The sequence below is a fragment of the Erythrolamprus reginae genome, chromosome 1, assembly GCF_031021105.1.
Source record: "Erythrolamprus reginae isolate rEryReg1 chromosome 1, rEryReg1.hap1, whole genome shotgun sequence".
Lineage (NCBI taxonomy): Eukaryota > Metazoa > Chordata > Lepidosauria > Squamata > Dipsadidae > Erythrolamprus > Erythrolamprus reginae.
This window is the reverse complement of record NC_091950.1, coordinates 295,990,017-296,005,181: the sequence shown is the minus strand read 5'-3', so window position 1 is coordinate 296,005,181 and position 15,165 is coordinate 295,990,017. Positions and strand designations below refer to the sequence as shown.

At 43.0% G+C, this 15,165-nt stretch overlaps 1 protein-coding gene across 4 annotated transcripts in view; it reads right to left on the bottom strand.

Moving 5' to 3' along the window:
• LIN28B (lin-28 homolog B) overlaps positions 1–15,165 on the bottom strand; it is a 97,648-nt gene that overhangs the window by 67,298 nt on the left and 15,185 nt on the right. The window contains exons 1-2 of one of the 4 annotated variants that reach the window (XM_070733279.1): positions 9,435–9,487; positions 7,480–7,691 (exon numbers count right to left, since the gene is read on the bottom strand). In XM_070733279.1, the coding sequence (XP_070589380.1) occupies positions 7,480–7,691; positions 9,435–9,441 (219 nt within the window). In that variant the 5' untranslated portion in view covers positions 9,442–9,487. Of the gene's footprint in view, positions 1–7,479; positions 7,817–8,265; positions 8,309–9,434; positions 9,488–15,165 lie in introns of those variants that run through there. The other 3 variants (XM_070733278.1, XM_070733277.1, XM_070733276.1) reach the window with 3 other exon arrangements.

Sequence of the window (15,165 nt, the reverse complement as noted above, 5' to 3'; positions counted from 1 at the left end):
AGCAAATTGCTTTTATTGCAACATACAAGAGTGAAGTTTAGAATTTCAGTCTGAGAAAATTTTATGTTTTGATCACATTAATATTTATCACCTCAGCTTAGTTAGGAACACTGCCTAAAACATAACTTTGTGGGATATAAAGAACATGCAATGATTATAGTGTTAGCAAATTGGAAAGAGTTGCAACAAAAGGAAACTGTAAAAAGAGATGACCTATTAAACGTTATTAGAAAGTTGCCCTGAGTTTTGTTTGATTCCAGGAGGTTACTGAATAAACTGGTCTTTTGTACATGCGTTTAATAAAGAGTCATAGCAAAACTGCAGATGGAAAGCATGGACCTATGGAAAGACAATTGCCACGGGATGAATTTCTGAGAAATGGAAATGCATAACTTTGCAAAGCAAACCACATCTTGACATAGCAATTTGTTAATACATTACATAACCCATAATTTACTGAACTAAACTGAAAAACAATAGCTGGGCCCCCACCCCACCCCACCCTGCAGGCCCAGAAAGTAAAATTAAAGAGAGAATGCTGCAATTGAGTCTAAATTGTACAGTGTTATAGGTTTGTGTAAAGTGGGTTTTGATTATTGAATTTGTTTATATTAATTTATATGACCACCCATCTCACAATGGCAATTCTGGGCAGCTAACATAAAATTAAAATCAATTAGAAAAACACCACACACACACACACACACACACACGTGCTCATGCACACACACACACAGAGTAAATATAGACACACACACACTATATTTATGTGTGTGGCAAAAAAATATTTATTGGCCACACTTCCCAAGTGTAATTGGACACACAAGGAATTTGTCTTTGGTGCATATGCTCTCAGTATACATAAAAGAAAAGATACATTCATCAAGAATCATAAGATACAATACTTACAAGGAGTCTACGGAGAGGGGCGGCATACAAATCCAATAAATAAATAAATAAATAAATAAATAGTGATAGTCATAGGATACTAAATAAGCAATCAAATCATACTAGGAAAGTAAATAAAGCAATATAAATCCTGTATATCCCTGTATAAATCCTGTTGCCTGTATAGATACAGGCAACAAGATTATAGTCATAAGTGGAAGGAGATGTGTACACACACGCACACACACACACACACACACACACACACACACACACGGGGAGAGAGAGAGAGGAAGAGAGAGAGAGAGAGAGGCAGGCAGGCAGGCAGGCAGGCAGGCACCTAGTTTTAGGCGTCTGGGATAGACTCCTGTCTGTCTGTCTGTCTGTCTGTCTGTCTGTCTATCTGACTCCTATGTCGCCCTTCTCAACCAACTCGGTTGGTACAACATAGGACTTACCTTTCCTCCTTATCAAGAGGAAATAAATTAGAATTTTGATCATTAATTTTGAGATTTAATTTATGTGTGAAATTATATTGGGAACATTTACCTATTACAAACAGTTGAGAAACAAGAAGCTCAGATAAATTGCCTTCGTCTCTTGCCTCACACCCAGTATATTATTTTAAAAGACAATGAAAGAAAAACACCACAAACGGTAGATGTAAGTTCCTTCCACAGGTTCCTCTTCATGTGTTTCTTGTCTTTTCTGTTTTTCACCAGCTATTTGGAATAACTGAAATTATTCTAAAGCTTGGTTCCAGGAATGTTATAGCATGAATTGTTACTTTTAACTGGAACTGAATTTTGTATTGCTTTTGTTTCCTATATTGGTTTTTTATTGTTATTGTAGCATTAGGTGTTGCTTTCCTATGCTACTTAAGTATCACCCTCACTGTGGCAGTTTATACATTCATAATTTTTTTAAAAAAAAACAACCCTAAAATAAGTAGTACTCAATTTGATTTCTACTTAAACTGTCTGGAATAGACAGATTTCAGCCTCTGACCTTTCTACTTTTTAGTCCTTGTCAATTAAAGATTAAAATAGTCTCAGCATTTACAATGGGAAAAAATAATAGAAAATCCAAGATCCATATAGTACATGATTCCAGAAAAATCTGAACCCAAATTCCTAAGATTAGCTGACCAATAGCACCTCTGCCTTATCTGGCTTTAACTGCAGTTTGTTCACTCTACAACTGAACTCAGGAAGGAATCAAAAGATGTCAATTGTTTTCTGGAGCTGGAAGACAACAACATAAAACTGTCCGTCATCAGCACATCAATGGCATACACTTCACTATTTCCAGAGGTTATTTACAGATGTCCGGCAACTAAGACAACAAGGCATAATTCCATGAGATAGCACAGATCAACACCTCATATGTAAACAGTAGTTCCTGGCAGTACCCCCTAAACATATCCAATAAAAAGAACTAGGAGGGGCCCTCAAACTATAGTTTGGACTGCTGAAGCCATCAATCTGGGCCTACAGGGCCATAAGGCTGCCCTGCCTACATCGACCTGCCCACCAATGGGCTCCCACCCTTTGGCCAAGCACAGGAATTACCTTTGCAAGCCCGGAAGGTTGGAACTGGAAGATAAGGCCAGCATTTTTCCTAGTGGAGGCTGTCACAGGGAGGCCCTGGGAAGGTTTATTGTTTAACTGCTAAATTGACCACCCAGTCACATGACCACCCAGCCACTCCTCTGTTTAAAACGTTTGAGGACCCCTGCACTGCAATCATTGAAAACAGTAAGTTCTTACCGGTAAATCATATGCAGTGCTAATGAAATCCACTATAACCTTTATGTCAATTAATGCCGATTTCTCTCCATCCATTTTCAGGCAGAGATCATTTACTAAGATGACAAAAACTCAGCCGGAAACATACTGAAATAAGTCCAGATCTCCTGAGATAATTCTTGATAGATCTGAGGTCAGTCAATCAATTCCCAGTTCCCATATCAAGCGATGGAGTTACCATTAAATGGTGATTGGTAAATAATTAGCAGCAATTGTCTTGGCATTCAAAGGAGAGATCTATATAACCTAGATGTTCAACTTTCAAAAGAATGTTACTTCCTTGGTTAGATTTTTAGGAAAGGAGGCCAACCAGCAGCCTGCCTTTATTTTCCTGCAATGGCCATGTTGAAAACACTCCCATATGTCCAATTTTTTTGTTTTGCTCTTCTAATATTTGCTGCTGAACCATTTTCTGTCCTGCTCAACTCAGACACATTCCTCAACAGTGGCTCCAGTAAAATCAGCCACACAAGCAGTTTGTCAGTAAAAAGGCAGCCTTTCCCTGCACACATACAGACTGCAGTGTGGCGCCCTTAACTCTTGAGGTTTCCTCTTTGATGACATGCAGCACTGAATGCAGTTTGCCATCAAAACTCCACACCAGTAATACACAGAGGGAACAGGGAGCCAGGCAGAGATGCCAAAAAGTTTGCAACAAGGATAGCTGTAGTCTGTTTCAGGAAAAAGGGGGCCTCAAATAGTGACCTAAGCAGACAAGGGGCAAGTTTACTTGCTTATAGAGTTTCAGTTTCTCTGTAGGCAGATAATGGCCTTCCTTTACTCCTACAGATGTCTACAGGCTGCTTGTGGCTTCTTCCTAAGTTCTTTGTGCTCTTCTCTCGCCCCTCTGATGCTTTAGGATCCCCCTTTTCCTCTATCATTTGTGTAGTAATGAAGGGGTCCCCGACCCGAGGTCCATGGAGCATGCCAGCAACCAGTCCATGCAAACAAGCAAAGACCAATCCGTGGGATATAGGCACCGTGAGAAAATGTGCCTCCTCTGATCTGTAGAAAGACCTCTTCACGGAACCAGTAGCCAAAAAGTTGGGGGCCACTGCAGCAATGGAAGTGAAATCAGCCTGTATTGCTAAAAACAATAATATTACTCTTTCAGAGGAATTTCTGCAATGCAGTTAAATTGTGGGCTAGCTGGAACTGACAATAGTGATAGCGAACCTATGGCAGACACGCGGAGCCATATCTGAGCGCATGCAAGGTGTTGCCCTATGTCAGTTACAGCAGGCATGTGCGTGCTGGCCAATTGATTTTTGGCCTCCTTTTGGCTGTTTTAACTCTTTCCAAGCTTTAGGAAAGCCTCCTGAAACCTGGGGTGGGTGGGGGTGGAATAGCCAAATCAGACGTTTGGAAACGAACTTCTGGTTGGGCCTTTGGGCTCTTTTCTGCTGTCCCCAGGCTTCAAGAAATCCTCCTGAAGCCTGGAGATGGTGAAAAACAGGCCTATCAGAAGCTTCAGTGATGCCTATGCACATGCATGTGTGTGTGGCAACGTGAGGGGTTGTGGTTATGTGGGGGGGGGCAGCACAGGTGTTGACTGCATGCATAGGGGAGGCACATGCACACCCTTTTGGCACCCGAACCAAAAAAGGTTGTCATCACTGGACTACAATATAAGTTACACTCTTTCCACAAGTCAAGATTTAATCAATGTTACTATAAATGCTGGAGGAAAAATTTTGCCCCATGGGATAAAAAGTTTAACCAATAATTTTGCCCCATGGGACAAAAGCCTCTAAGTTCACCTACATTATTATAAGATCATAAATCTTTCAAGTTATTTAAAACCCAATAATGAAAAAACTCCATATTTTATCATAAAAAACCCTTTCACTGAATGTTTTACTAGAAAAAAAATTCATTATGCTTATTCACAAATGCATATATATTCCTGGAATACTTTTTTCAAATTACAGTATGTAAATACAGTATTTTGGTAACATCCATACACATTTCAATTTTCTTCTATATAGATTATTTTTCTTGCTTACTGAATTCTAGAAACATGTGTTAAAGTCATTAATTTTGTGTCTTACAGAATTATTCACTTTCTTTACTCTTTATACCTAGCTACAACAATTTAGTAGACAGAACATTAAATTTCAATCTGACATATGGAGGTACAACAAATACACCTCTTTTCCCAAGGAATTGTTAGAAATTGTACCATATGAAATGGTTCAGCTATGCACTTAACAATATTTGAGAATCTACTATTGATATGCAGCAGTGTGTGTGTGTGTGTGTGTGTGTGTGTGTAAGTGTAAATCCAAATTACCTTCTCTGAAGAATTCTGACTAGAATGTTTAAAAAGCCCAGTTATCTTTTGCCTATAAAGTCAAGACTTGAAAGTGGCAAAAATACATTACAGGAACCTATCTAGCCTGCTACAGTTCTACAGTCCAAATCTGTGAAATGGGTTTGATCATGGCTTCATATTTATTTCGGATTAAAATATGGTAATTGCTCCGAGACTTGTAGATGAAAGGAAAATATAGAACTCAAGCTTTTTGTAAAAAAAATAAAATCTATGTCTATCAATAACCACACTGATCGCTGCAAGTGGTACAGAACAGACTGAGAAAGTTTGTTCTCCAGACTTTACCACTGCAATTTACCCCATCCCCAATATTTAGGTTTTACTTTTTAAAAATCTGTGAATATATAAACACAGAAGCCAAAATCCCAGCAAGATACACAGTACCATACAACATGACAATGTCTGAGTAATCAAATTACAGGTGTCTGTTACATAAATTGTATTTTAACAGATTTGGGGGATTTGATTTCCAGATATAATATGACTCCACATTCAGCTCCTCTCTATATACAAATGTATATGGAGGACTTAAAAAGAGAGGGGAGAAAAATTTGGAAGAGCCAGGTGCCACTGGAAATCAGCACTGAAAAATCTATGAGGATTGTAGATTGAATCAAAAAAACAAATTTATGTAGATGGAAAATAAGATATTTCATTTCACAGTTATTCTATTTATGGCTAAATAAATATTAATTTTGTTTCAAGGTGACATGCTTACAATTCATTAAAGTGATATTAATTTTGTTTACAAGATGGGAAAATCAAAATAAATATTCTGAGAAGCCGCAACAGCAATTCTTTCACCAGTTTTTCCAGAACATTTCCACTCAATTCAGTGAAAGTATTACCCCAGAAGATACTTTTAAATCTGAAATTACTGTTTTTATTACCTTGTTCTATTACAAACAAATTCCATCCCCATCACCCAACTTAATGATAAAATATCCCACACAACAGATCATTGTAAAATTTTGCTCAAATCAGAAAAATAAAAAGAAAGCAAACTTGACACAGAAATATACATACATACATACATACATACATACATACATACATACATACATACATACATAATCTCAGTTTGCTAGGAGATCCCCACATGTTATTACTTGTTGTTATAACATAAGTATTCAAATGAAACATTATTGAAGTTTTGCAGATATAACCAATATAAAACCCCTGGTCTTCCTACACTCAATGAAGGATTTTTTTTAAAAAGGAATTTAACACAGTGCACAGGAATTTCAGGAATTTGAATGCATTTCATTCCACTCCTGAGCTAACTATGAGATAGTACAATTCAAAATTTAATTCCTGATTTGTAGAATTTAGGGCAAGGACAGAAGACAAAGTGAAAGGCACACATGTGTCACATATAGTTAACGAAATTAACGGTTGTCTGCTGTTATTTGTTTTTACAGTCATAATGGACTTTAACATGCTAAAGGAATCATGCCTTTATTTGTGCATAAATATGTATAATATCACCTTTTACATTTGCACTTCTAAACATTGAGGTCTTAAAGACTGAGCAGTCTTGTTGCTCTATAAAATATATTTTCCTCTCACAGGTTATCACATACCTGAACATAAATTAGGCTTTGATATGTCATAATTTACAATGAGATCCATTTGTTTCCAAATAGCAGACTAACACAAGTACTATTTATACTTCACTGTATTATAATAAAAAATAACTGTTTTAGTATTTTCTTTCTAAGTAATTTGGTGAGGATTCTTTTTTAAGTTCAAATCAACATGTACAAAATTGCAGGGTTTACACCTGATTTTTTCTTGTTCCAATTTTAGTAAAGAGTAATGACTAATAGATTAAAAAATTATTCTAGAATTACACAGGAAACATTTACACAAACAAAAAAATCCACCATCTGAAATTAGTTGCTAACAGAACAGTATTTTCTCAGTTTTGCATTGTATTTTCTCAATTTTGCATTGAGAAGGTACTTTATTAGCTTTTATTAACTAATGAGGTATTTTCTCAATACACTGATTTCAATGTTGCTATTGCCATCTGAAATTAGTTCCTAACAGAACAATACTTTCTCAATTTTGCATTGTACTTCTCAATTTTGCATTCAGAAAGTACTTTATTAGCTTTTATTAACTAATGAGGTATTTTCTAATTAGGTTTTTAGATGCTTTTTTTTAAATATTAGATTTGTTACATTGTCATATTGTTATTATTATTGTTGTGAGCTGCCCTGAGTCTCTGGAGAGGGGCGGCATACAAATCTAATAAATTATTATTATTATTCTAAATATACTGATTTCAGTGTTGCTGTTGCCATCTGAAATTAGTTCCTAACAGAACAGGCACAATACACAAACAAAAACACACACACACACTGTTCAGGTCATATGAAACAGAAGCGATCTTAAAAGGGACCTGGGATCGAGATGATAATTGAAGTAACAAAAAATGCTTACTTGGTGTACAAAGACATCAACCGGAGACTCCAAAGGGCTTCCCTCGCGGCTGAGCATGGAAATAAATCCGAATCCCATTCTCACATTAAACCACTTGCAATGGCCTGTTCCGTGCAAAACCTGGGATTCCTCCTCTTCCTCCTCCTCCTCTTCTTCTTCCTCTTCTTGTTCCGGCAATTTCCCGGGTTCATCTCCACTTTTACGCGCCCCCGCTGATTTGGATGGCGGAAAAAAAAACACACCGAGAAAACTACGTAAATATACGCGCGCGCGCATACACACACCCTCTCCCTTACACACACAGGCAGAGAGAATTTTAATTTCTAATAACATCTCCTTGGCGGCCGCACAAGAGCGATTGCTACAGAAAAGGGACGGAAAGCACACATACACGCACGTTCCACGTTACGAAATCGAGCTATTTCCCCCCCTCTTCCCTTTTCTCACTCACAATTTTGTTTTTTGTTTTTAAAGCGCACCAACATCTCAAAGCACTACCCACGCCCGGGATCTGGTAGGAAGGAAAATCAACTGGGTTTCGCAAGAAAAATGATAATAATTCAACGCTGAAGGGCATCTCGGAAGGAACAAGCAGCATCTGCTGTGACTCAGGCTCTTATTTTTCATACACTCCCCGCCACTCGCACACACAGTAGTAGCAACTAGCAGCGGCGGCGGCGGCAGCGGCAGTCCAGCCCACCCCACGTTGTTCTGTACATACGTGCGATCCTGCCCTTTAACTCCATCTTTCAGCCACATAAACCACCCCAGAAAACGATACTTTACTTGGATACTGCTGGTTGAGCACCGATCCCATCCCTCCCCAGAGGAATTCGCAGGGCGAATGAGTCTCGGCTGAGCGAGGGAGGGAGGGAGGAGGGGCGGGGAGGGAGGGGGGCGACCGAGCCGAGGGAGAAGGCGATTGCGCAACCGCTTTGGAACAGCCCATCCAAAGCGGCCGCGAGCGCCGGGTGTGATTTTCCAACTGGGCTCGTTCCTCTCGCGCTCTTCCTCCGGCAACCTCCCCCGCCCCTGGCTTGTACGCTGGAACGGCTCTTACTACAGCCGTTAGTCAGAGCGGCTCTGTGTGTGTGAAGGGGGGGGGGGGGCAGGTGTATAAAACTTTACTTGTATCTCTCTGTGTGTTTGTGTGTACGGGCCCTGTGTGTATGGGTGTGTGTGTAAGCTGTCTGTGTATATGTGTACGGGGGCTCTGGTTGTGTGGCGGCTCTCTCTATGGGGGGCAGGTGTATAAAACTTTCCCTGTGTGTGTGTGTATGGGGCTCTGTGTGGGGGAGTTTGTGTGTGTATGGGTGCGCGTGTGTATGTGTATGGGGGCTCTGTGTATGTATGTATATGGGGGTTGTGTGTGTATAGGGGCTGTGTGTATATGTGTATGGGGGTTGTGTGTATAGGGGCTGTGTATGTGTGTATGGGGGCTCTGTGTATTGGGCTGTGTGTGTATATGTGTGTATGGGGGTTGTGTGTGTATAGGGGCTGTGTGTATATATGTGTAGGGGGTTGTGTGTGTGTAGGGGCTGTGTGTATACGTATATGTGTCTGGGGGCTCTGTGTGTATGGGGGCTGTGTGCATACAACTGAGTCCACGGAGAGGGGCGCCATACAAATCCAATAAATAAATAAAATAAATGTATGTTTGTGTGTCTATGTGTATGGGGCTGTGTGTGTATATGTATATGGGGGTTGTGTGTGTATATGTATATGGGGGTTGTGTGTGTATGTGTGTGCATGGGCCATCTGTATATGTGTATGGGGGCTCGCTCTCTGTGTATGTATTGGGGGGGGGGCAGGTGTATACAACTTTCCCCTTCTGCCTTCAGCGGCTTGCTTGCTCAACCCCACAGCGGAACAATGGTCCCTCCGAAAAGGCTTTTCAACTCGGGGTGAAATCGGCGGTGGGCGGGTTTCTTCCCTCCCCCCTCTACGCAACAAACCTCCCATTTCGCGGCCGTTGTTTTTGTCGCGCTGGTGCTCTTCCTCTCAAAACTAGCCTCTCCTTTAAATCGCCCTTTCCTTTCAAAACGAAAGTTAAAGGGCTCTTCTTAAAAAAAAAAAAAAAAAAAGGAGGCCGGGAGAGAGAAGGAAAGCGAGGCGACTTTTCAAAGGAGAAGGGGAAAAAAAGCAACCCGGGAAAAGAAGGGGGTGAGGGAAATAACCTTCGGCCATGTTGCTTTTTACAGGCCTTCTGTTCCAAAGTAGCGAGGCGGAAACGTATCCCCTCCCTCCACCCCCACTGGTCGGGAGAAGCGCTCTCTGGAACCAGCTTTTTAACGTCTTGATTTTGGAGCGGTTTCTCCCGCTTCGGCTCTCTTAGGTTCCCGGCTCTCTTGAGTGGATTTTGGGGGAGGGGGCGCCCCGCCCCCACCGCCCGGACCAAGCGCCCCTTCACGCTCTAGCGGGGATTCTGAGGGGCCCCTCCGGTCGCACGTGACTCGCTCAATTACATGCCTTCTTTACTGCTAATTTCACCTCGGCTCTTCCGAGTTTGAGGAGATTTGGAGAGGGGAGGGGGAGAGGAGTCGGCAAAAAAAAAGGGGGGGAAGAGAAGGCATAATAGCCCAATCGGCGCTTCCAACGGCCCTGACAGGCCGGAATAATTGATGAAAGCCGACAACGAGATTTGAAAATCCGCTCCCCGCGCCACGAGTTGGCACGTTTCTCTACGTAGATCCGTCTGACGCTTGCGGAGGGTGGGGAATTCTTTGTCGGGACGCCAAGGCCGCCGGCCTGCCTCGCACGAGCCTCGCGTGCCCTCCGCAACGAAAGCTCTCTCTCTTTCTCTCTCTGTGTATGTGTGTGTTTTTGAGGACATGCGTGCAAAAAAAAAAAAAAAAATCGCGTAGCGCGCTTTCTGGAGTGATAGGTCTCTCTCTGTGTGTGTGTGTGAGGGTACGCGGGCAAAGAAATCGCGTAGGGCTCTCTCCAGTGATAGCTCTCTCTCTATGCGTGTGTGTACGTGTGTGTTTTTGAGGACACGCGTGCAAAGAAATCGCGTAGGCGCTCTCTGGAGCGAAAGCTCTCTGTGTGTGCATTTAAGGACACGCGTGCAAAGAAATCGCGTAGGCGCTCTCCGGAGTGATAGTTCTCTCTGTGTGTACGTGTGTGTTTTTGAGGACACGCGTGCAAAGAAATCGCGTAGGCGCTCTCCGCAGTGATAGTTCTCTCTCTGTGTACGTGTGTTTTTGAGGACACGCGTGCAAAGAAATCGCGTAGGCGCTCTCCGGAGTGATAGTTCTCTCTGTGTGTACGTGTGTTTTTGAGGACACGCGTGCAAAGAAATCGCGTAGGCGCTCTACCGGAGCGAAAGCTCTCTATCTCTCTGTGTGTTTTTAAAGACACGGGTGGAATGAAATCGCATAGGCGCTCTCCGGAGTGATAGCTCTCTCTGTGTGTACGTGTGTGTTTTTGAGGACACGCGTGCAAAGAATTAGCATAGCGGGCTCTCTGGAGCAAAAGCACTCTCTGTGTATGTGTGTTTAAGGACACGCGGGCAAAGAAATCGCGTAGGCGCTCTCCACAGCGAAAGTTCTCTCTCTCAGCGAAAGTTCTCTCTCTCTGTGTGTGTGTGTATTTAAGGTCACCCGTGCAAAGAAATCGCGTAGGCGCTCTCCGAAGCGAAATCTCTCTCTCTCTTTTTCTGTGTATATATGTGTGTTTTGAGAATACGCGTGCAAAGAAATCGCGTAGCGCGCTCTCCTTAGCGAAACCTCTCTTTCTCTCTGTCTCTGTGTGTTTTTGAGGACACGCGTGCAAAGAAATCGCCCTTCGCTCCGCGCACTTTTCGTAACGGCTGCGGAACCAAGGAAGATGGGAAGCGCTGCCGAAACTGATCTACAAATCGGGCGATAAAAACTTCCCTCCACCCCACGCCACCACCTAAATGTCAATGGGTGGTTTTGTTTTAATTTGGGGATCGATCGTTTCTGCGTTTAAATTGATTGGCTTGGGAGGTGGGGCTTTGGATCTTTGGGTTCCCGTTGGAATCTGATGACGGGGAGAAATAGGGGGCGCAGTCTGGCTTCTTCCTTGCGCTTACCTGAAAGCAAGCAGCTTTCCTATCCACTGACCACCCGCAGAATTTGGGCTGCGGAGGCCTGCGCTCACCCCACACCGCTCCAAATAAACCCACCTGAACTTCATGGATCTTACTGCCATGTAAGTGTATATACCGTGTAACTGTGATCTTAAACAGAAGTAGTAATGAACCCACCACTAACATCAAGTCCACTTGCTCGGTGCAGGAATCCAAATTAAATAATCTTAGACGAACGATTGGCGAGGCTTGTTGGCGATACATCCCGTGATTAAGAACACTATTTAGAATAGAATTTTATTGGTCAAGTGTGATTGGATACACAAGGAATCTGCCTTGGTGCGCACGCTCTCAGTTAATTATTAGGATTCCCTCCTCCCTTCCACTTTAATTCGGAATTTGCTTTCCTGAGAAATATAGATCAATTATTTGGGGTCCCGCTTTCACTTCCCATTGCAAGTGTTACCATTTTCTTCCCTTCTGTCAGAAATAAGTTTATTTCTGGAGGTAATATTACAATGCAAGTAAATGGTTTGTAACCATAGGGAAGGCTGATGTAAGCCATATTCAGTATGTACCGGTAATCCTGGGTTTGCTAATTATGCTGCAACCGGATTGGCTGTAACCGATATAAGGAGTAATAGGCTTGCATGGATGTGATTTGTTATAAAGTGGCTTGTGCTGGGTGGTTTGTAGTTAGTGGTTAGTGCCTAGTGGTTGCAGTGTTGGATATAGTAAGAGTTATATAAAAAGTATTGTGGATAGTTTGTTATAGTGGTTAAATGCAAAAGTGATAGTTTATTTAGAGAAGCAGTTTGCTAAGAAGAAAAGTAAAATATATTTTTACAAGAAAGCCCGCTGCCCTGTTTTTCATTGAAGACTTCAATTAGGCTGGGGAATTCTAGGAGTTGAAGTCCAGATATCTTCAAGTTGCCAAGGCTGGGAAACGCTGCCTTAAGGGAAAGCCCCACCGGAAACGCGGTGTCATCTCAATTCGGTTCAGGATGCGAGGCAGTCAAGCGTTTCAAAGCATTTTAGGGAAGCGGTGGTGGAGGGAGCGGGGTGGCGCTTCGCAGGTTCCGTCGCCGTCTCGTGGGGGGGGGGGATGTGATTAACGACTTCCTAACTAAAGAGGTCAGTTTTTTGCAAGCTCAGCGTCCAACGAACCTCCCTCGGCAACCGATCGTTCTCCAAGAGACTGGAGAGAGAGAGGGGGGGAAGACTGAAAAGGCGAAAGGAGAATTTTTGCCAAGGAAAGAGGAAACGCCGGAGTGGTGGAAAACGAAAAGCCTTGAAGGGCCGAAGCTGAGTCAGAAATCGCTGTTTGAAACGGACTCCTAGAAAGCCGTTCGGAGTGTTTTGTTCGTTCGTTCATTCATTCATTCATTCAGTTTTTTATGGCTTGCAACATGTTAGCAATGGCACTTTTTAACAGAGCCAGCATATTGCCCCCACAATCCGGGTCCTCATTTTACCCACCTCGGAAGGATGGAAGGTTTTACCTGCGAGTTCCCCCGTCTCCCTACGGTGGAACTGACATTTTAATAGACCCGGTGCACGCATTCAATGGCGAGTAACCGTCTTCTCTTGCCACAAATTCATCCAAGGGATCCTCAGGATAACACGCGGGCAAAGAAAGGGTGGAGGGATCGGGATAATATACCTGTATTGGAAGCCGTCCAAAGTCCTTCGGGAGTTGGGCGACATATAAGCAGAATGAATGAATGAATGAATGAATGAATGAATGAATGAATGAATGAATGAATGAATGAATGAATGGCACTCTGACGGTCGGGCGCTCCCGGGAATGCTTAGCAAACCCAGTCTTTGGGTGCGTGTTTGCGTCCAAAGCAGCCCAGCGAGTCTTTACTTTTCTAGACGAGTTTTCTCTGCCGCTGCACTGAAATGTCCAACTCCCCACCCCGATCCTTTGAAGACACCCCCACTCCTTTGAAGACAGCTTCCTTCAGTTGATTGTTGCGGGTTCGCTCCCGTCTTTTCTTTCTTTCTTTCTTTCTCTTTCTTTCTTACTTTTTTCTTTCTCTCTCTCTCTGCTTAAATTTGTATGCCGCCCAACTCCCTAAGGACTCTAGGCGGCTCACAACCAAAAGTAAACATACAGCGTAATATTAAAATCTCTTTAAAAAAAACCAATTTAATGAACAATTTAAAACCAACAGTTAAAAAAACAATAGCCCAGCTGCATGTGCACTTATTAAAGCACACACACGGTATTCCGTTGGAGTAAGATAACGAATAGGATTCATCCCGAAATACCAGTTCCTTAAAAATACCCACTGCACCATTTCTCAAGCCAGATCGACATTTGCAAGGTCTAGTCGAGTTCCGCCACCCGCCTCCCGCCGTGCTCTGAATTTGCCCTGAATGCTCGGGGTCTGGGGGCTTCCCCCCCCCACTAATGAAATCACAAGGTTGTCGGTTTAAACCAGGCGACAGACAGTCTGAACAAACAGTGAAAGGCCCTACAGACTAACCAAAGGGGCCTATTTACTCGCGGGTTGTTACTGCGTAAGAGTTTGTTGAAGGGAGGAGGAAAGGTGCGAAGTCTTTTCCAAAGGTCCCGTTTTAAGCGGACGAGGGTACCTTCCTGCCACGAAAACATCCCTACGCGTTAATCCGTAGCGACGCCAGGTGCGGAAAGAGGGCTGGAGTCCTTTAAGGGGGCATTCCTCCGGCAGCTTCAAACCATCGGTGCCGGAGGTCGCCTTGCTCAATTCTCGTCCCTCCTCCTCCTCCCGCCTACCTCGCTTCCTCTGGCGCAGCTTTTCACGCAACCAAGTAGCGCGCAGGAAAGTGGGAGCGGAAAGAGCTAAACGTCGCAGAATCCCCGGCGCCTCCTACCGAGGATTGGGACTCGGGTCTCAGCCCGCCTTCGGGAACGTTTGCTTAGAAATAAATGCTCTCGGGATTCAACCCGACTTCCATCCAAATCAGTCCGTCCTGTTGAATCTTTCGTTCGAAGGAAGAAAGAGAGCGGCTCTTCCGAGAGTTTCAAGGTTTATTGAGGCTGGAGGGCAGCAAGAGATTTTCCTTAAAAAAAGACGAGACGGAGAGACCCAAAACCTACAACGCTTTTCCTTATCCAGAAACAGAGGACCGAGATGGGGAAGGGCCTTCTCTGTGGCGGCTCTGACTATCTGGAACCAGCTGCCCCCGGAGATCCCTCCCCACCCTCCTGGCCTTCCGCAAAGCTGTAAAGACCTGGCTTTTCTGACAGGCCTGGGACAGCTGACTGAATGAAATACTGTCTAGATCCAGCCTTGAGAGATGTGGAGACATACGTATGGCTTTTAATAAGGTTTTTAAATTATTTTTTAAATTGTTCTTTTAAATATTGTTCATTTGTTGTAAGCCTCCCAGAGTCCTTGAGAAGTTCAGCGATATATAAACTAGGTAGGTAGATAGATAGGTAGATAGGTAGATAGATAGATAGATAGATAGATAGATAGATAGATAGATAGATAGATAGATAGATAGATAGATAGTCTTCCTATTACCAGGGGCTGGATGGGTGAAACTAGATAAGAAGAACGTTTGTATTTTTCTTCGCCAATGACATTAAAGAGCCTTCAAAGGATTTGGGAGAACTAAAGAAAAATAACTGTCTGATG